Here is a 22077-nt window from a genome sequence, read left to right as displayed (position 1 = left end):
TGAGACATTATATTCATCCTGTTATTTCTTAGTTCTTTAGCAAAGTAATTGCTTTATAGTATTATATTACCATATTAAATTATCAAACAATGTGGAGATGCTTTTCAAATTATAAATGAGTATATACATTTAAGGTCATTAATCCCATAGGCATAGAAATGGTCAATGTAGTAGTTTTCAGACTATTCTTTAGAGCTAAGATTCCAGAGGTGCTTCAAGAATGGCAGCAGTAATGCACACACAAAGGCGTGGTAGATATTCCACACCCTCCCCCAGCACAGTTCAATTAAAATAGCACATTTATTTTTCTTACTCAGCTGCTATAAAAAATAAAGGACACTGAAAACAAGTGTCCAGTTTGTGTGTGCTTCTAAACCATTATAAACTTATCCTGTGATAATTTGCATGATTCATTGTCCTTTGTGCTATTAACTACCCCCTTCTCCATTTAACAGACAGATGTGCTGATCCTGAGCTGTGATCTAATAACAGATGTTGCCTTACATGAGGTTGTGGACCTGTTCAGAGCTCATGAAGCATCACTTGCCATGTTAATGAGAAAAGGCCAAGATGGCTTAGTATCCATTCCAGGTCAAAAGGGGAAAAAAAAGGCAGGTAAGCAGACCAGAGTTTGATTTATCTGTTTGTTGTTTTTTTTTTTTTTTTTTTAAATAATAATTATCATTTTTATTAGGAAACATGTATTGAGAACCAACTATGTACTTCAGGCACTGTGCTATAGGTGGATAATATGAAGTTAAATAAGACACAGTACCTAACTTGAAGAGGTTTTAACTATTGATAGTAATTAGTAGAGTCACCTAGACCTTTCATGCCTAGGATTTGAGTAATCTTTTTTTTTTTAAGATTTATTTATGAGCCTCCCTGGTGGTGCAGGTGGTTGAGCACCACACTGTGAAGCTGTCTGCAGCCTCTGCAGTGCGGGTTCAATCCTGGCCGGCCGGCAAGAATCCAACATGGCTCGTCAGACCTCTCTTGTCTCACCCGCTGCTCCCCTCAGCAGTATATTTCATCAGTCTGCCTGTTCTGTTCCCCCTCCGTCTCTGGTGAATCCTCTCACCCACCTGCGCATCTGGCCTGTACTCCGGTTCTTGCATAAAATATATAAATCTTAAAAAAAAAAAAATTTAAAAAAAAGATTTATTTTTACACAAAAGCTGGGGAACAGGCCAGAGGTGCGGGAGGGTGAGAGACAGAGGAGTGGGGGGACAGAGTGGGGAGCAGAATGGGCAGATGAACTGAAAGCACTGCTGAGGGGAGCAACGGGCAAGACAGGAGAGGTCTGCTGCGCCATGTGGGTATCTCCCTGGCCAGACAGGAATCGAACCCGTGATGCAGAGGCTGTGGACAGCGTCATAGCGCTGCGCTCAACCTGCTGTGCCACCGGGGAGGCCCAGATTTGAGTAATCTTACTTGTATTTCTAGCTCTCTTCTTTAGGGCATTTGGTTAACATAATTTTGGATTATAGCATTGGAACGTCTTTCTAGTTACTTTTGTGTTTAAGTGTACTTTTGGTGTAGAGTAATTGTTGGGTCCTCTTTCTGCCTTATTGTATATGATCTTCATGTTGATCAGTCCTTCTATTTTAGATATAGTTTCTATTATTGCAAGGTCTGATTTGCTTACTCACAATTCCTTGTTTTCAGCCTTTTCTGACTACATAGATAGAAACAACTACATATCCAGATTTTATTTATTTATTTATTTATTTTATTTTTTTGGTGGGACCCTCGCCAGTGGCTGGGGATCGAACCGGCACTGCAGAGGCTGTGGGCAGCTTTGCAGCCCAGCGCTCAACCGCTGCGCCACCAGAGGAGGCCTCATATCCAGATTTTATAAATATACTCATGTTTTATAAAAATGAGTATTTGGTTTTTTTTCATACTCTTCTACTTATAATAATTTTAAAAATCAAATGCCCTATTATAGTTACCTTTCTTGATCTTACAATTTTTTTTAACATATTAGCTTTTTTTGCATAAAGGTCATTATAAATGTATAACTTTAACAATTTTAGTTTAAATCAGCCATAACTATTAGCTAACTACCTATCCGTTTAAAAATGTTTTGGGGCCTCCCTGGTGGCTCAAGGGGATAGGTCTCAGACTATGAAGCTTTTGGCAGCTATTGCAGCACAAGTTCGATCCCTGGCCAGGGAGGTGACCCACATGGCACAGCAGACCTCTTCTGCCTTGCCGACTGCTCCCTTCAGCAGTGTTTATCAGTCAATCTGCCTGTTCTGCTCCCCTGTCTGTCTCTGGTCAATCCTCTCACCCCCACACCTCTCGCATGTAACCCAGCTCTTGTATGCATAAATAAATAAATCTTTAAAAAAATATAAAATATTTTGATCCTTAAGTAGTCAACTTCACCAGTAGAAAAGTTCCTTTAAACTGGCTCTTCTACCTTCTTTGAAAAAGTATATCATACACTAATAACTTGTTATTTAGCTCTAAGTATGGAGGGCAGAGAAGCAGTCCTCTTGCTGTAACTGGACAGGATACAGGGGTCAGACTAAAGAATTTGAACTTTATCCCCCATTCAGTGTGGCTTTTTTGAGGAATTTTAAACTAGAGAATGTCATAATCAGATTTGTGTTTTAGAAAAATTTTTCATTTTTAATGTGAATCTTGAACTCCTAATAGCTATATTTACTTAAAATTGAGTACTAAGGCTCACGTAAATAACTGAGTTTTAAAATTCTCCCATATAATGCTATGCATTTCAATGATAAGCATTTTTTAAAGTATCCTAAGTTTCTCAGAGTATATATTTTATCTGCTATTATGTACTGAACAGCCAGCAGTCCACTCTGTCTCAGATATTATTTAATAGTCTAGAATCCCAAGGTCCAAGTTTCCCACTTACAGAATGGCTAATGCTAGATGTATCAGAAGTTATCTTTCTCCTCCTTGGCACTTCCTTCTAGAAGATTTGTAAGAGATACATAGATGCTGAGGACTGACTTTTCCCCCCCTCTTAATAGGGATTGCATTGAAATGGCCATTGATAAGATGGCCATTTTAACAATGTTAATTCTTCCAATCCAAGAGTGGGGAACTTATCTTACAGTTTTTATTATATAGGTCTTTCACCTTTCTTAAGTTTACTCTTAGGTATTTAATTCTTTTGTTGCAGTTGTGGATGGGATTGTTTTCTTGACTTCTTTCCCTTCTGGCTCATTGTTTGCATATAGACGTGTAACTGATTTCTAGAAATTGATTTTGTGTCCTGCCACATGACTACATTGGTTTTATTATTTCAATTAGTTTTTTAATGGGGTCTTTAGAGTTTTCTATGTATGTCATTTGCACATAGTGATAGTTTTGCCTCTTCTTTTTCAATTTGGATTCCTTTTATAACTTTCTCTTATCTAATTGCTCTAGCTAGAATTTCCAATATTGTGTTGAATAGCAGAAGTGAAAGTGGGCATCCTTCTCTAGTTTTTCACCATTGAGTATGATGTTGACTGTAGGTTTATTGCATATGGCCTTTATTATGTTGAGATGTGGTCCATCTATCCCCAATTTTTTGAGGGTTTTTATCATAAGTAGATATTGAATTATCCTTGTGTCTCTGGAATAAATCTATAGGTATGTTAATTTCATCAAATGGTTTTTATACATCTATTTTATATGGTCTTAATTGTTTTTCTCTTTTACTCTGATAATGTGATGAATTATAATAAACCACCATGTATATCTGGAATATATAATAGCCACCTTTGTATATCTGTTATAAACCCAACTTCATCATGACTTATTGTCTCTTTACATATTGTCTCAGTTTTTATGCATAACAAATCTCCGCCAAACATAGAACACATAGAACAGCAATCATTTACTTACTTATGATTCTATATGGATTGGCAGTTTGGCTTGATATAACTGAAATGGCTTATCTCTGTTCAGAAATGATGTCAGCTAATGATTATTTATCTATGGCTGCTGGTGGATTAGTTATCTATTGCTACATAACAAATTACCATAAAGTTAACATCTTAAAATAACACTGTGGGTCAGCAATTCAGGCATAGTTTAGCTGGGACCTCTGATTCAGTGTCTTTCACAAGGCTAGAGTCAAGGTGTCATCCAGTTCCAAGTTCTGATCTAAAAGCTCAGCTGATCAAGAATTTATTTAAGCTCACTTGTTTGTTGGCAAAATTTCAGTTCTCTAAGTTTCTAGTGGACTGAACCTCAGTTTCTATCTGTCTATTGGCCACAGGCTGCCCTCATTTCTTTATCATGTGGACCTCTCCAACACATCATCTTGCTTCATGAAAGCTAGCAAGGGAGGGAATCTCCTAGTAAGAGAGAATTCAAGGACTTAAGTAACCTAATCATGAAAATAACATATTGCTGCACCTTCCCCTGCAGTGACCTTTAGGGCTAACCGGCCCTAGGTCCGGCTGGGCAACCAGCGCGCAGCGGAAGAACAGCAAAACCCTACATACCTGCTGCACCTCCCACCGCAGTGATCTTTAGGAATAGCTTTCGCCACGGTCCCTAGATCCGGCTGGGCAACCAGCGCGCGGTGGGAGAACAGCCTGAAGCAGAGGAAGTGCAGCGGAAGTTCCCTGAAAAGGCAGAAGCTTATCAAAAGACAACGACCACCAAGAACCACTACAAGAATGCTAAAAATCTTATCCCTCTTCCTAGAACTACAAACTTTAATCCCTTATTTGTCTTTTTAAACTTCCTTCTTTCTTCTTTAATGGTCATTGCTTGTTATGTAGATCACCTCCCTGATAGTGATAGACTGAGCCCATGAGCAAGCTAATTTCCTTGATATTCATTCCTGTGCTTTTGGAAAACATATATATACTGGTCACAAATTTAGAGAAAATTACACTCAGATTTTCACTCTTGAAGTGTGTCTGTTTGTCATTTCTTTCGCCGACGCCCTGACCACCCTGCACGCTTCTCTCAACCCTGAGGTGGCCTCATCGTCTACTGCTGTGCTGGTCTGCGGCAACATATCGTCACTTTTTGCCACATTCTGTTGGTTAGAAGCAAATTGGTAGGCCAGACCATATTCAAGGGGAGATAGACAGAAAGGTGTGAATACCAGGATTCACACCTTTGTTAATAAGTATAAATAACATTATACTTATTTCACTTAGTATAATGTTCACCCATGTTGTAGCATATTGCAGAATATCCTTCCTTTTTAAAGCTAAATAAAATTCAAATTATGTAGATATATTTTGTTTATCCATTCATTCATTGATGAACATGTGGATTGCTTCCACATTTTAGCTGTTATGACCAATGCTACTGTGAATATCGGTGTACAAATATCTCTTCAGGCACCCTGTTTTTAATTCTTTTGGATATATACCCAGAAGGGAAATTTCTGGATCATGTGATAATTCTATTTTAAATTTTTCGAGGAACTGACATACTGATTTTTATAACAACTATACTGTTTTACATCTTAGATCTTATCTCCTTCCCAGAGGAGATGTAATAAATTTGTAATCCTTTAAGTCTGCTATTTATTTGCTAATATTTATTTAGGATTCTTATATTTATATAATGTGAATATGCCTATAATTTTCCTTTCTTGTGATATCACTGTCTGGTTTGGGCATCAGGATCATGTTGGCCTCATAAAGTTGGAATTCCAAATTCTAAATATAATGCCTGTCATAGGGGAGATGTACACATTTATCTTTTAGTGAAATGAAAGAATGAATAAATAAATGATATAGAGGAGACAGAAGGATCAGTTAGAGAGGTAATAAAACTAGAAAAAAATATGAATAGTTGAATATCCAGAATTTTTTTCTTAAATTTTTTTTCCTTTTTATTTATTGAGGTAATATTGGTTTACAACACTGCATGTTTTAAGAAGATAGGTTCACAAAATACAGAATGCTTAATGAGTTTGTGAGTCATTCTTGCTCAGAGGTTATGCTTATCTTCTCTGTTTCATTCCAATTTTAGTGTATGTGATGCTGAAGTGAGTATTGTCCAAAATTTTTTAAATGGAAGTTCATAGTTTTAACTGCTCTCTTACCTTATTTGTGTAGCCTTTCTTCTTAGGATGACATTCTTTTTTTTTTTTTTTTTTAAAGATTTATTATTTATTTATTTGTACAAGCACTGGGTACAGTCAGAAGCGCGGGAGGGTGAGAGAATTCACCAGAGCCAGAGCGGGAAGCAGAGCAGGCAGAAGGACTGAAGTACACTGCTGAGGGGAGCAGCAGGCGGCAGGAGAGGTCTGCGCGCCATGTGGGACCCTCCTCTGGTGGCCGGGGAGCAGCTGGGGATCGAACCGGCGCCGCAGAGGCCGCGGGCAGCTTCGCAACCCAGCGCTCAACCGCTGCGCCACCGGGGAGGCCCTTAGGATGACATTCTAAGGTTACCTCTGCTCCTCCAATAGTGGAATTCATTTTGGTAAGGCAGAAAGAAACCATTCCAGGTTTCTATAATTTGTCATATTCTGAGGTCACAGTTACCATGGCATCTGCAAAGAAGCAAATACAGGAGGGGGCCAGAGAGGGAGAAGAAGAATGCAAGTGAAATGCAACACAGCTGAAAAATGGACTTGTTAGAAATTATTGCTCCCAGGACATTCAGTGATTCAAGGTTTTTGTGGGCCTAAGGAATTGGATAGGGCAAGCAGTCTAAACTATATCCAAAAATAACATCTTTGTGTTTCTTTTTAAAATCTTGGCTCATAATCAGAACTTTGCAGACTTTGTTATAGTCTTGAGTTTCCATATAATGGATGAATTGATATATGTGAATGCTGCTGCGTGGAATTTGAAATTCTCTACAAAATGTAGCTTCAGTTGAAATCCTCTATAAAACTTACCCACAATTTGGCGTTTTTTATCTTTCCTTCCTAGAGTTCACTAATCTTGGTTATTGAAAGTGTGTTTTATGACACACTGCTTATGATAAGATGACCAGTGACCTCTGAAGGCATGAATGCTTTTAAGCACCTGAACTACACTTGGGTAATACATTTGGTTCTAGATAAATAGGCATTTGCAGGCTATAACAAGCACATTCAGTTAGTTAGTAGCCATTGCCTTCAATAGGAGGCAGACAAATTCATCTTTAAGAGATATCACTTTTCCTAGAGCTCAACTTTGAGTATTTTCTTTTTAATGACATTAAATCATGGCTTTATTTGATTATTATGAAGATCAAATGAAAGCATGTATTTTGTTTAATTTTTAAACTTAAAACATGTTATTTAATGTTTTAGTTAATACCACAGTTATAGAATTATAATAGTTATTAAACAGTTATTAAATATTAATTCATTTAGTCCTCATAGCAAGCCTGTAAGGTAAGCACTATTTTTAATTTTTATTTACTTATTTTTGACAAATAAAAATGATGTCATGGTATATAGTATGATTTTAATATATGTATATGTTATAAAATTACTATAGTCTAACATATCCATCATCTCCTTTTTATTATTTAGATAATTTAACTATTTTGTAAGATTACAGAATAGTACAAAGAACTTATATTTCATGTACCCAGATTCCCCTAATGTTAACATTTGCTCTTTCTTTTATTATAATAGTTATTCAATATAATATATGTACAAAATATATATAATTATTATTTTCTGAGCTATTTGAGATTGAATTGCAGGCATGATTCTCTTTGCCTTTAAACACATTAGTGTGTACCTCCCCCCAAGAAAAATGACAGTCTCTTAAAACAGGAAATTACATTGGCACAATATTTTAATCTATAACGTTATAAATTCAGTAGTTAACCTAATAATATCCTTTAAAACCATATGAAAAAACTTTGCCCATGTTTTCAACAGTGTGGTAAGTATGTGCTATATAACATTCAGGCCTGCATTTGGTTCCAAAAGCAATGTGAACAGGTGCCCTGCCCCTGACTTAGTGATGCAAGCGGGGAAAATGGCTTTGTTTGATTTTCCTTCTTTTGTATGATTCAGTGGAGCAGCGTGACTTCATTGGAGTGGACAGCACAGGAAAGAGGCTGCTCTTCATGGCTAATGAAGCAGATTTGGATGAAGAGCTGGTCATTAAGGGATCCATCCTGCAGAAGTAAGCCCTAGGGTTTTTCTTTTTGGCAGGTCTCCTTGTTTTAAAACAAAATAAAACCACCCAGTGGATGGGAAAGAGGGAATGAAAAGTAGATTATACTGTGTGAAATTAACAAAAGTATGTGAATGTTTTCCCATGAGATAGGATGGAGGCTTTTCTTTACTGCACAAGCTTAGCTTTTCCCTGTGTCTTTTCTTACCAAGGTAGAGCCAAAGCCTACCAAGGTAGAGCCAAAGCCTACATAGTAGGGCAAAGCAACTGGGGGGAGAACAGGGAACAGGACTGACAGTGTTATAGAATCTCCTTTTTAAAAAAACTGTGGTAAGTACACAATGTAAAATTAATCATCTTAACTCTTTAAGTATACAGTTTAGTATTGCTAAGTATATTCACAAATTTCTGTGAAACAGGTATCCAAAACTTTTATCTTGCGAATCTAATACCCATTAAATTAAAACTCTCCTTTACTGTCTCTAGCCCTTGATAATCATCATTCAACTCTGTGTTTCTATGAATTTGACTACTTTAGATACCTCATATAAGTGTAACCATACAATATTTTTCTTTTTGTCACTGGTTTATTTCACTTAGTATAATATCCTCAAGGTTCATCAGTGTAGCATGACAGAATCTCCTTCCTTTTTAAGACTGTATAATAGTCCATTGCATTTACATACGAGCTGTGTTTTCTTTATCCTTTCATCTGCTGATATACATTTGGATTGTTTCTACCTGTTGACTATTGTGAATAATGATGCAGTGAATGTGAGTGTGCAAATAATCCCTTTTAGAGCTGTCTTTTGAATACTTATTGGTATATGCCAGAAGTCGGATTGCTGGATATGACAGTTGTGTGTATAATTTTTTGAGGAACCCCCATAGTGTTTTCCATAGCATTTGCACCATTTTTACAATCCCACAGCAGTGCTCAGAGTTCTAATTTCTCTACATTCTCACTAACACTTGTTATTTTCTCTTTTTCTTGATAGTATCCATCCTACTGGATATTAGATCATATTTTATCCTTACACATAAGCAACCCAGTTACATTTTCTTTTTCTTTTTTTTAAGATTTATTTATTTATACAAGAACTGCAGTACAGGTCAGAGGTACGGGAGGGTGAGAGAATTCACCAGAGACAGAGCAGGGAGCAGAGCAGGCAGACGGACTGAAGACACTGTTGAGGGGAGCAGCAGGCGAGACAGGTGAGGTCTGCCACACCATGTGGGTTTCCCCCTGGCCTGCTGGGAATCGAATCCGCACTGCAGAGCTTCACAGCGCAGTGCTCAACCCACTGCACCACCGGGAGGCCCCAGTTACATTTTCTTTAATATAATTTTTATCTTTTTGTTACTGGCCTGTTTCACTTAGTATAATGTCCTCAAGGTTTGATGTAGCATGATGAACTATATATTGAGTACTTGCCCAGCATGGATTTTTTTTTTTTTTTTTCAGAAGTCACATACTCAGAATTTTACTACCTGATGCCAGTACACATAAGGGGCCTCCCTGCTGGCTCAAGGGGTTAAGACACAACCTATGAAGTTGTTCACAGCCGATCCCGGGTCAGGGAGTCACCATGGCACAGCAGACCTCTCCTGCCTCGCCCACTGCTCCCCTCAGCTGTATATTTCAGTCAATCTGCCTGTTCTGTTCCCCACTCTGTCTCTGGTGAATCCTTTCATCCCCCCCCCCCCCCCCCCCGCACACCTCTGGCCTGTACCCCAGTACTTGTATGCATAAGTAAATAAATCTTAAAAAAAAAAAATACACATAGGAACGCTAAATGTTTCAAACCCAGATGAAATGAATGTGAGAGGAATAAATTGGGAAAGAAAAATGTCTTTTTGTTATTGCTGTCTATCTCAACAGAGATAGAAGACATATTTCAAAACTTATTTTAATGAAAATTCAAGTTAAACTCTGGCTTCAATTGGTTCCAGTTAACCCTATGGATAAGAGTTCTGTTTTAGAGCCTTGGTTGTCTCATCTGTAGAATGAGTTTAATAATAGGGCTGTGAGGAATAAATGTGTGTAAAACATTTAGCATACCCATGTATATAAAATAATTAGCACAATGCTTGCTACATAGTACACAACAGAAAAGGAGATATTATTTATAAACAACTATTGAAAAATACATGATTAAGAGCCCTTCCAAATTAAAATTTTCAAAATTCATCAGTAAATTACAGAACTCCTATTACTAGTTTCTAATTAAATGTGAAAAAGAATTAAAAACAATAGAAATTTCAGCAGCAGAAAATAAAAGTAGGGTAATTAAATATAATGTAGCTCAAAAATTGTAGCCAAGATAGAAACAAGATTCTGGTAAGAAACAGAAAGGAATAAAGATAGGCTCAACTCTATTATCACCTCTCTCCAGAAGCCATATTGACATGTTAATGAAATCCTGTAAATTCTCACTAATAGCTCTAAATCTGGAAAGAAACAAATTAAGTATACATCTGTACATTTATAGTCTTCTGACTGAGGAGCAATAGCAACAACTGCTTGAGGGTAAATGATGAAGTAGGGGAAATGAATAATGATTCTAACTCTTTAATAGCAACAAAAGATCTGTTGACTTCAATTAAAAAGCCATCAGGGGGCCTTCCTGGTGGTGCAAGGGGGTAAGTCTCAGCATCATGAAGCTATTGGCAGCCACTGCAGCACAAGTTCAATCCCTGGCCAGGGAGCTGGCCCACATGGCAAAGCAGACCTCTCCTGTCTTGACCGCTGCTCCCCTATTAAAATTTCAACAGTTCCTTCATTTCTACTTTATTTCCATTTTTCTTCTGTTAAATATAAATAAATTGGAATATGGTTTTTTATTTCAAAATAGAATCAATAAATCCTGTTTTTCTAACTATAGCAGTCTATTTGTGTATGGACATAGGTCTTTATAGTGGCTGTTATTCTTGAGTGATGAGATTCAGGATGAATTTTTAAATTCTTATGTGACTAATTTTCTAAAGTCCTTGTTCTAGAAAATACCAATTTTTTTTATAAAACGTGATTTCTTTTTTAAAAAACTAAAAGCATTTATACTGAGATGGTAGGAATTCTGAAAAATGGAAGTATAAGTGATTTTTTTCTTTGTATTTTTCTGTATTTTAAAGTTTTCACCAAATTTAAAAGGTTTTTAAAATAGCAAAATTCCATATGTACTGTATGCTTGGAGATGAAGAAGCCTAAGGACCTAGTGGACCAAGATTCAGGGCAGTAGTAGTTCTAAGGACATGCTCTAGTAGATGAAGACATTTCTGTATTTGACTTTGCTCTTGCTTTGGGAAAGTGGCCTCTCTTTGTGTGGTAGCCATGGCATAAATGGGCTGCTGGAGGGAATCCCAGCTGGGGAGCATCTTTGTTTTTGCATGAAGCCAGGTTGCTTAGAATACTTTCTGCAGTAGAAATGACAAAGTTTTGTTGGATTCAAACTTAATTAAACTCTGAGCCTATTCTATTTAATATTTGTGGTAGTTTTAAAGAGAAATTTATAAATTCTTTGATGCCTCTCTCCTCAAGAGATGGAGCTTAATTCCCCTTCTCTTGAGTGTAATACCACTTTCAACATTTGGTTATAAGAAGACTGTGGCTTCTGTCTTTGGTGCCCTCTTAGGCTCTCTCTCTCTTTTGAATCATTGACTCTAAGTTAGTCAGCTGCTATGTTATGCCAAAGATTTAGGAAAAGGGAAGATAGCTGCCATGTCATGAAGATGTTTAGGCAGAGTATGGAGAAGCCCATGTGGTGGAATTGAAGCCTGCTGCCAACCATGTGAGTGAGTTTGAAACAGATGTTCTGTCAACAGCCACGTTGAAAGCAGATCTCTTTCAGTTCCCTGAGATGACTACAGTCCTAGCCAACATTTTGATGAAAATCTGAGTCAGAACCACCAATCTAACACTCCCTAATTCCAGAAACTGAGATAATAAATGTTAAGTCTATGAGTTTCAGGTAATTTGTTACACAACTGTAACTGACTAATAATATTCTAAATCTCTAGACTTTGAGTTAAGAGTTTCTTAAGAAACAGTGAAGTTAAAAGACATCTTTAAAAAAAAAAAGGTGTGTTGGGCCTCTCCCGTGGAGCAGTGGGTTGAGTGCAGCACTGTGAAGCTGTCCACAGCCTCTGCAGCGTGGGTTCGATTCCCTGCCAGCCAGAGATTCCCACATGGCACGGCAGACCTCTACTGTTGCACCCACTGCTCCCCTCAGCAGTGCTTTCGGTCTATCTGCCTGTTCTGTTCCCTACTCTGTCTCTGGTGAATCCTCTCACTCTCCTGCACCTCTGGCCTATACCCCCCAGCTATTGTATAAATAAAAAATAAATCTTTAAAAAAAAAAAAAGTGTGCTTGTTTAGCATTGTTCCTTTCCTTTTAGTCTCAGTTTGCTCCCACATAACCTGGAAGTAGGGAAAATCATGTGGCTATATGTATGATGCACCCTTCTCAATTGAATTCCTTTGTTGAAATCATGGACAAGCACCAGTTCAATTCAAAACTTTAATAAGACAATGGAAGCCATCCTATGGTCTTCCTATAAACTTCAAAGGCTTTTGTTGCTTAAACATTGACAGCATATAATCCCATAGTTGTTTGTTTTCTTGTGTCCCTAGAGGTTTGAGTAGGGGTAAGTTTTTGAGAAAAGGAATTACCTCTTCACCCACTGTTGGTGTAGCATCATATGATAGACTGATACACTGTCTAAGATCCCTTCAAGGGAGGACTTACGCTCACCTCTAGGGAGTGTAGTTAGCAGACATGGTTTTCCCTGTGGTTTGTCACTGTCTATTAAAGCAAATTTTCTCAACCTTGGAAGCATTCTTCTTTCGAGTATAGAATTAAGCTACCTATATGATTAAATTGTTTTCTTTCTCTGAAAGCAAACCTGATGCATCAGTCTCTGCATGTATAAAAGCTTTGAGGAATGTTATCTAATATGTGTGCCTCTTATGTCTCCTGACTGGGCATGTATATCCCCAAAAATTGTATATCCATTAAACCTAAGTCTTTCCAACCTCGCATTACCTAAGTGTTGGTTTCTTGTCTGCCCTCCTCATAAGGCCAGTAATTCTCAAACCTTGGGAGCGTTTTAAAAATTGCTGATACCTGAGACCCACCCTTAGAGATTTTTATCTAATTGGTCTGGCATTGAGCAGACATATTTAAAACACTCCTGGACAGAATATGATGCACCAAGGTTGAAAACCGTTGTGCTAGACACTCATGTTTAGCTTACCAGAGTTTGTGACCTAACAGTGCTACTCTATCAATATTTGATAAATGCATAGTCATTCGATCTATTCAAGTCTAAAGGTATTTCCAGTTCCCCAGGAGTGAATGAAAATAGTAATGAAAGTGCATCCAGCACCTTAAATGGCTGCTTAGAGTTCTGATTCTCCAGGGGCTGCAGACTATGCCTAGACAGCATAAGGAGAGGTCTCCAGCTAGTGTAAGTAATAAGAGTCCAACACCAAAGACGTGTGTGCAGCACCAAATAAACCCTATAGTACTCAAATGGCAGCCTATTAGGTATGTGGTGTTACGGCCAAGCCTAAAGATAAGGCTGATGTTTGAACACTCAGGGCTGGATGATTCTGGAGAATTAAATAACTTATTAGTTAAAAATTATTTAGCTAACTATTTGTTTCCCTCTTACAAGGACCCTTATAATTACATTGGGTCAATCAGGATAATACAGGATAATCAACCTCTCTCAAGTTCTTTAATATAATCATTTCTGCAAAATCCCTTTTGCCATATAGTGCACCATATTCACAGGTTCCAGGGAATAGGCTATAGACATGTTTGAGGGGCCATTAATCCTGACCACTATAGTTCTCTTAATTTTTTAACATGGTTTTAAGAGCTGCATAATAATCTGTCATATGAATATATACCATCATTCACTTAACTGTGTCCAGTATCAGTGGGCATTTAGATTATTTCTAATTGCTGGGTGCTTGATTTTTTTTACTTGGATTTTACCAAGGCATAATTTATATGTAGTGAAGTTTACTCTTTGTCATATAGTTCTGTATATTTGAGAAAAGTAAATACAAATACTTCATATATCTGTGGTTCCTGGGTTGATAGCCTCTCATGCTAGCTCACAATCAACCTTTAGATATTTGCTAAGGATTTTAACTAAATTCTTCACTTGTATAGCAGCCCTCTCTTCCTCCCATGTTGTTCATGGGTGAGCTTCTTTTGAGACCTAATCTCTCTTCAGAGGCTCTTGTCTTTCTTTAAATTTCTGGTTACTTCTTTGCCCTGTGATAAGTTCAAGATGTTATGATTTGTAGATTATCCAGTTTTTCTTGTTTGGGGTGAGAGCACCTCTCCAGTTTTATAAATCCTAGATGGAAGACAGAAGTCCTAGAATTTGATTTTCCTTTTGAAAATTTAATAGCTTCAATGAAGTATAAGTTACACAACATACAATTCATCTATTTGAAGGGTACAATTCAGTGGTTTTTACTATAGTCAGAGTTGTGCACCTATTACCATAGTAAGTTTTTGGAGCATTTTACTACCCCCAAAAGAAACCCAGTACTCATTAAAAATTACTCCTTACTGGGCCTCCCCGGTGGCGCAGCGGTTGAGCGCTGGGTTGTGAAGCTGCCCACAGCCTCTGTGGCGCCGGTTCAATCCCCGGCTGCTCCCCGACCACCAGAGGAGGGTCCCACATGGTGCGCAGACCTCTCCTGCCGCCCGCTGCTGCCCTCAGCAGTGTACTTCGGTCCTTCTGCCTGCTCTGCTCCCCGCTCTGGCTCTGGTGAATTCTCTCACCCTCCCGCGCTTCTGACTGTACCCAGTGCATGTATAAAACAAAACAAACAAACAAATAAATAAATAAAACATGCCTCTCTCTCTATTAAAAAAAAATAAAAAAAAATAAAAATTACTCCTTACTTCTTCCCAATCCCCTCTCCTCCCACTGCAGGCAAACACTAATCTTTCTGTCTATATATATTTGCCTATACTAGATATTTCATATAAATGTAATCATACAATGTATGCTCTTTTGTGAATGGTTTCTTTGATGTAGCATGTTGGGCGATTTATCTATGTTTTAACTTATATCAGTACTTTATTCCTTCTTACTATTGAATAATAGTAACAATAATTACTATTGTATACATACATATGTATCTCTCACATTTGAGTTATGCATTATTCATCAGTTAATGTTGGCACTTGATTTATTTTAATTTAAATTATTTATTTAAATTATTTATATATATATATATATATTTTTATACAAGCACTGGGTACAGTCAGAAGTGCGGGAGGGTGAGAGAATTCACCAGAGCCAGAGTGAGGAGCAGAGCAGGCAGAAGGATCAAAGTACACTGCTGAGGGGAGCAGCGGGTGGCAGGAGAGGTCTGCGCGCCATGTGGGACCCTCCTCCGTTGGGCGGGGAGCAGCCGGGAATCGAGCTGGCACTGCAGAGACTGTGGGCAGCTTCGCAACCCAGCGCTCAACTGCTGTGCCACCGGGGAGGCCCTAAATTATTTTTATATATTTTTATTTAAGTAACAGTGTTTTACACACTGTATACGTTTTAGGAGCTCAGCTTCACACTACTTCAACTATATGGTACAACACTACTCCCATCACCAAAGTTGTACTGATCATCTGCCACCATCCAATGGAACTTGATTTTTATTTATTTTTTTTATTTTTTAGAAATTTATTTTGACACAATTTGGAGCATACTACTTTAAGCATATTGTTGTGGATATCATTCCCTGTTATACTTTAAGGTTTATCTTGCTAACCTGAACAACTGCTTATGCCATAAAATAAGCAATCCATTAACTTGTAGTTTGTTTCTAGTTTTGCTTTGTTTTGTTTTGATATTAAATACTGCTGAACGAACAGCTTTGTATATCTGTGCTGATTTATGAATGTAGGATGAATTTCTTTTTTTTTCTTTATTTTTGAATAATAAATTTTATTTTTATATTCCCCCATACAATTGCAAATGCCCCATTCTGACCCCAATCCCTCCCCTCCCAGCCCCCACCCCCCAAAAAGTGTCTCTGGTTCATAGTTTTTTGTTGATTTTGATTTTCACTTTCTTATAGTTATTCATTTTCCTGGTCCCTTATTTAAGTTTTCTAGATTCCTGCTATGAGTGAGACCATCCGGTATTTTTCTTTTTCTTTTTGGCTTATTTCGCTGAGCATGATCCCTTCCAGCGCCATCCATGTTGCTGCAAATTGCATGTATTTATCTTTTTTGAATGCTGAGTAATATTCCATGGTGTATATGTACCACATCTTCTTGATCCAGTCATCTATTTTTGGGCATTTGGGTTGTTTCCAAAGCTTAGCTATTGTAAATAGTGTTGCTATAAACATAGGGGTGCAGGTGTTCTTTGGAATTGATGTTTCTGTGTCCTTTGGGTAAATACCTAGGAGTGGAATTGCTGGATCATATGGAAGCTCTATGTTTAGTAGGTCCAGAAATCTCCACACAGCTCTCTATAGTGGTTGGACCAGTTTGCACTCCCACCAACAGTGTAAAAGAGTTCCTTTTTCTCCACAACCTCGCCAACATTTGTTGTTGCTAGTTTTTTTAATATGTGCCATTCTCACTGGTGTAAGATGGTATCTCATGGTAGTTTTGATTTGCATTTCCCTGATGACAAGTGATGTTGAACATTTTTTCATATGTCTGTTGGCCATTTGCATTTCCTCTTCAGAGAAGTTTCTTTTTAGCTCTTCTGCCCATTTTTTGACTGGGTTATTTTCTTTGTTGTTGCTGAGTCTCATCAGCTCTTTGCAGATTTTTGTGATCAGTCCTTTATCATTAGTGTTGGATGCAAAAATGTTCTCCCAGTTGGTGGGGTTTCTCTTTGTTTTTGTTATTGTCTCTTTTGCTGTGCAGAAGCTCTTTAATTTGATGTAGTCCCAGCTGTTTATCTTTGCCTTCACTATCACTGCTTTGGGTGATGTGTCTGTAAAGATGTCTTTGATGTGCAAATCCCATAGTGTTTCGCCTATATTTCCTTCTATGTATTTTATGGTTTCAGGTCTTATGTCTAGTTCTTTAATCCATTTTGAGTTGATTTTTGTGTATGGTGTGAGGTAGTGGTCAAGCTTCACTCTTTTGCATGTAGCAACCCAGTTTTCCCAGCACCATTTTTTTTTTTTTATAGAGGCATGTTTTTATTTATTTATTTATTTGTTTGTTTGTTTTGTTTGTTTATACATGCACTGGGTACAGTCAGAAGCGCGGGAGGGCGAGAGAATTCACCAGAGCCAGAGCGGGAGGCAGAGCAGGCAGAAGGACCGAAGTACACTGCTGAGGGGAGCAGCGGGCGGCAGGAGAGGTCTGCGCGCCATGTGGGACCCTCCTCCGGTGGCCGGGGAGCAGCCGGGGATCAAACCGGCGCCGCAGAGGCCGCGGGCAGCTTCGCAACCCAGCGCTCAACCACTGCGCCACTGGGGAGGCCCCCCAGCACCATTTATTGAACAAACTTTCTTTGCTCCAATGCATAGTCTTTGCTCCTTTGTCAAAGATTAGTTGACCATAAATCTGTGGGTTTATTTCTGTATTTTCTATTCGATTCCGTTGGTCTGTATGTCTGTTCTTGTTCCAATACCATGCAGTTTTGATGATTATGGCTTTGTAGTATAGTTTGAAGTCTGGGAGTGTGATGCCTCCATTTCCTTCTTTTTTTTTCAGTAGAGCTTTGGCTATTCGGGGTTTTTGGTGATTCCATATGAATTTCATCAATAATTGTTCTATTTCTTTGAAGAATGACATTGAAATTTTGATTGGAATAGCATTGAATCTGTATATTGCTTTTGGTAGGATGGCCATTTTAATAATGTTTATTCTTCCAATCCATGAGCAGGGGATGTCTTTCCATTTCTTTGTGTCTTCTATTTCTTTTAACAGTGTTTTATAGTTTTCTTTGTATAGGTCCTTTACCTCTTTTGTTAGATTTATTCCCAAATATTTGATTTTTTTTGTTTCGATAATAAAAGGGATGGTTTTTTTGATTTCTTCTTCTTCAGATTTATTGTTTGTGTATAGGAAGGCTACTGACTTTTGCATGTTGATTTTGTATCCTGCCACTTTACTGAATTGATTGATGAGTTGAATTAGTTTTTCTGTGGAGTTTTTGGGGTTCTCTATGTATATTATCATATCATCTGCAAATAGTGATAGTTTGACTTCTTCTTTTCCTATTTGAATTCCTTGTATGTCTTTCTCTTGTCTTATTGCTCTGGCTAGGACTTCCAGTATTATATTGAAAAGCAGTGGTGAGAGTGGACATCCTTGTCTTGTTCCAGATCTTAATGGAATTGCTTTCAGCTTTTCACCATTGAGAATGATACTGGCTGTTGGCTTGTCATAGATGGCCTTTATGATGTTGAGGTATGTTCCTTGTATCCCAAGAATTTCAAGGGCTTTTATCATGAATGGGTGTTGCACTTTGTCTAAAGCTTTCTCAGCATCTATTGATATTATCATATGGTTTTTATATTTCTTTTTGTTGATGTCGTTGTTGGATAACGTTGATTGATTTTCGGATGTTAAACCATCCTTGTGTCCCTGGAATGAATCCTACTTGGTCGTGGTGAATTATCTTATGGATACATTGTTGGATTCTGATAGCTAAAATTTTATTGAGGATTTTTGCATTAGTGTTCATTAGGGAGATTGGCCTGTAGTTTTCCTTTTTTGTGTTGTCCTTATTTGGTTTTGGTATTAGTGTAATGTTGGCTTCATAGAATGTGTTTGGTATTGTCCCTTCCTTCTTAATTTTTTGGAAGAGTTTGTGAAGGATAGGCACTAATTCGTCTCTGAATGTTTGGTAGAATTCATTTGTAAATCCATCAGGTCCTGGGCTTTTGTTTTTGGAAAGGTTTTTGATTACCATTTCAATTTCGCTGCTTGTAATTGGTCTGTTTAGGTGTTCTATTTCTTCTTTATCTAGCTTTGGGTGATTGTAGAGTTGTAGGAATTTGTCCATCTCCTCTAGATTGTTGAACTTGTTTCCATATAACTGTTCATAGTAGTTACTGATTATTCTTTTGATTTCTGCTGTGTCCGTTGTGATTTCTCCTCTTTCATTTATGATCCTGTTTATGTGCTTTCTCCTTTTTTTCCTTTGTGAGCCTGGCTAGGGGTTTGTCTATTTTGTTGATTTTTTTCAAAGAACCAGCTCTTGGTTTCACTGATCTTTTGGATTGTTTTTTTAGTTTCAATTTCATTTATTTCTGCTTTGGTTTTTATTATTTCTTTTTTTCTATTGGTTTTGGGGTTTTTTTGTTGTTCTTTTTCTAGATCTCTGAGCTTCGAGATTAGGTTGTTTCTTTGAGTTCTTTCTTGTTTTTTGATGTGAGCTTCTATTGCTATATATTTTCCTCTTATTACTGCTTTTGCTGCATCCCATACATTTAGGATATTGGTGTCCTCCTTGTCATTCAATTCAAAGAATTTTTTAATTTCTTCTTTGCTCTCCTTGTTAGTCCAGTGGTCTTCCAGTAGTGTGGTTTTTAATCTCCATGAGGTAGGATAGGAACTTGATTTTTAAATCATCTTTTTCCATTACTGAATCATTAAGGATTTTGTTATCTAGAATTTTGAAGGTGCATAAAGCATATTTATTTCCTTAGAAAATTTCCATGCACATGAGAGAGACACAAGCAACACTACAGAAAAGTGGATATCCCTTATTTTCTTGTTATATTTAATTGGGGTGAAAAAACTACATAAATATTTCAGGCTGTTAGGCTTTTTTGTAATAATTACAGTTCTCACAGTGAGAAAGTTTGTTACCAAATTTGCATAGATGGTTGACTTGGAAAGTGATAATAACAGTGTAGTCACAATGTCTTTAAATGTTGTTACTTGAGTTTGAGGCCTTAAGCAAACTCTTAAGTCCTCAAGAAAAGTGTTAATAAATTCAAATCATTTTCCTGATAAAGTCTATAAAAGATACTGATTCTTGATATCTCTGGTGTCAGAGGACTATAGAGTTAACTGCCATTTTATAGCAAAAGAACATTCCCCACATTCTTGTGGTTGCAGTCTGAGTGTTGTCAAAACAAAGTTCTTTCCCAACCATGAAGTCAAGCCTCAGGGATACAAGAGTTGTCTTTTCTCACTTAGGTGATCATGACTATCAGAAAGAGCCTGCTTCTCCTAGGATATCAGGTCCTAAGTGTCAATCAACAGGCAAGTGGATAAAGAAATTGTGGAATATATACTCAGTGGAATACTACACAGCTGTTTTTAAAAATGAAAGTATCTTTTGGGACAAAATGCATGGTTCTCAAGGTGATTATGTTAAGTGAAACAAGCTAGAAAGTGAAAGGAATATATCAGATAGTTTCACATCTAGAATATAAATAACAAAAAAATATACACAAGCAAAATATGGCAGGAACAAATCTTGGACTTAGTGAAAAAATATACTGATTACTAGAGGGAACAGGAAAAAGAAGGGGTTGGGGACTGGAGGTAGATGAGGTATTGGAATGGGTGGCTTGGTGGAAGGTGAGTGGAACATGTGCAGATATGGAGGAGTAAAGATTTAATCTCAAATTTTTTTTAAAGATTTATTTATGCATACAATAACTGGGGTACAGGCCAGAGGTTCTGGGGGGTGAGAGTGGGGAGCAGAACAGGTGGATTGACCTAAATAAACTGCTGAGGGAAGTATTAGGCGAGGCAGGAGAGGTCTGCTGTGCTATGCGGGTTAGCTCCTAGCCCGGGATCGAACTCATGCTGCAGTGACTGTAGATAGCTTCATAGTGCTGACACTTAACCCCATGCACCGGTGAATTCTCTCACCCTCCCGCGCTTCTGAATGTACCCAGTGCTTGTATAAATAAATAAATCTTAATGTTTAATATATTTCTTTTTTTTTTAAGTTCTTAGAAAGCCATAGTCATACATTTCTATAGTTATTACTGGAAGGCGGAGACTGTCTCCTGCTTTCTCTCTAACCTCCGTGCAAACTAGCTAATTGCTCCATATAGTAAGCTGTTAGTGAAGGCCTTTAGTCCCAGTAGTTCCTGCCAAAGTGAGCAAGGTTTGGGCCTGATGGGAACAAAGAAGATGGACATAGCTAGAGGTAGGTGAAAATGAAGAGTTGATAGAGTTGTACTTTTTCCTTGTAGCTGCTAAGCTCAGGCTTTGAGGAAGCACTGGGGCCCTTAAGATCAGATCTTCTAGCAGTTTCTTAAGATTAGGTTGCTTTTTTGGTTGTTGGAAGATATTTTTCCCTCCAAATTGCAATTTGTAATTTACACCCCAGTGATTCGGGATCTTTGGTGGATAGTTGTAATAGGGCTGCTGACTGGATAAATTAGTAATAAAAAAGTTCTTCCTCCCATTCCTGTTGCCCTCTGAAGGACCGTGCTTCTCCTGGCTGGCCCCAGAGAGATGGCCGATAAAAGCCAATTAGATTCAGATTTTTCAAGCATTACTTTTTTTTTTTTTTAAGATTTATTTATTTTTATACAAGAACTGGGGTACAGGCCAGAGGCACAGGAGGGTGAGAGGATTCACCAGAGACAGAGCAGGGAGCAGAACAGGCAGACGGGACAAAATACACTACTGAGGGGAGAAGCAGGCATGACAGGAGAGGTCTGCCGCACCATGTGGGTTTCTCCCTGGCTGGCAGGAATTGAACCTGCACTGCAGAGGCTGCAGACAGCTTCACAGCACTACACTCACCTGCTGTGCCTCTGGGGAGGCCTCTTTTTTTTTTTTTTTTTAAGATTTATCTATGCATACAAGAACTGGGGTACAGGCCAGAGGTGTGCAGAGGTGAGAGGATTCACCAGAGACAGAGTGGGGAACAGAACAAGCAGATCGACTGAAATACACTGCTGATGGGAGCAGCGGGTGAGTCAGGACGTCTGCTGTGCCATGTGGGTAGTTCCCTGGCCTGGGATTGAACTCGTACTGCAGTAGCTGCAAATAGCTTCATAGGTTGCCTCTTTTTTTTTTTTTTTTTTTTT

General features: G+C 37.9%; 1 protein-coding gene across 1 annotated transcript in view; it reads left to right on the top strand.

The window, feature by feature from the left end:
* The window catches only part of EIF2B3 (eukaryotic translation initiation factor 2B subunit gamma), a gene marked incomplete at its 5' end in the record, with an annotated part of 75245 nt that overhangs the window by 19152 nt on the left and 34016 nt on the right, over positions 1 to 22077 (top strand). Inside the window, 2 exons of the mRNA XM_084242755.1 lie at positions 456 to 615; positions 7964 to 8075. Coding sequence (XP_084098881.1) covers positions 456 to 615; positions 7964 to 8075 — 272 coding nt within the window. The remainder of the gene's footprint in view (positions 1 to 455; positions 616 to 7963; positions 8076 to 22077) is intronic.

This window comes from Talpa europaea, assembly GCF_964194135.1.
Source record: "Talpa europaea genome assembly, chromosome: 9".
Taxonomy (NCBI): domain Eukaryota; kingdom Metazoa; phylum Chordata; class Mammalia; order Eulipotyphla; family Talpidae; genus Talpa; species Talpa europaea.
The sequence above is the reverse complement of the archived record's forward strand: the minus strand, read 5'-3'. Positions and strand labels throughout refer to the sequence as shown.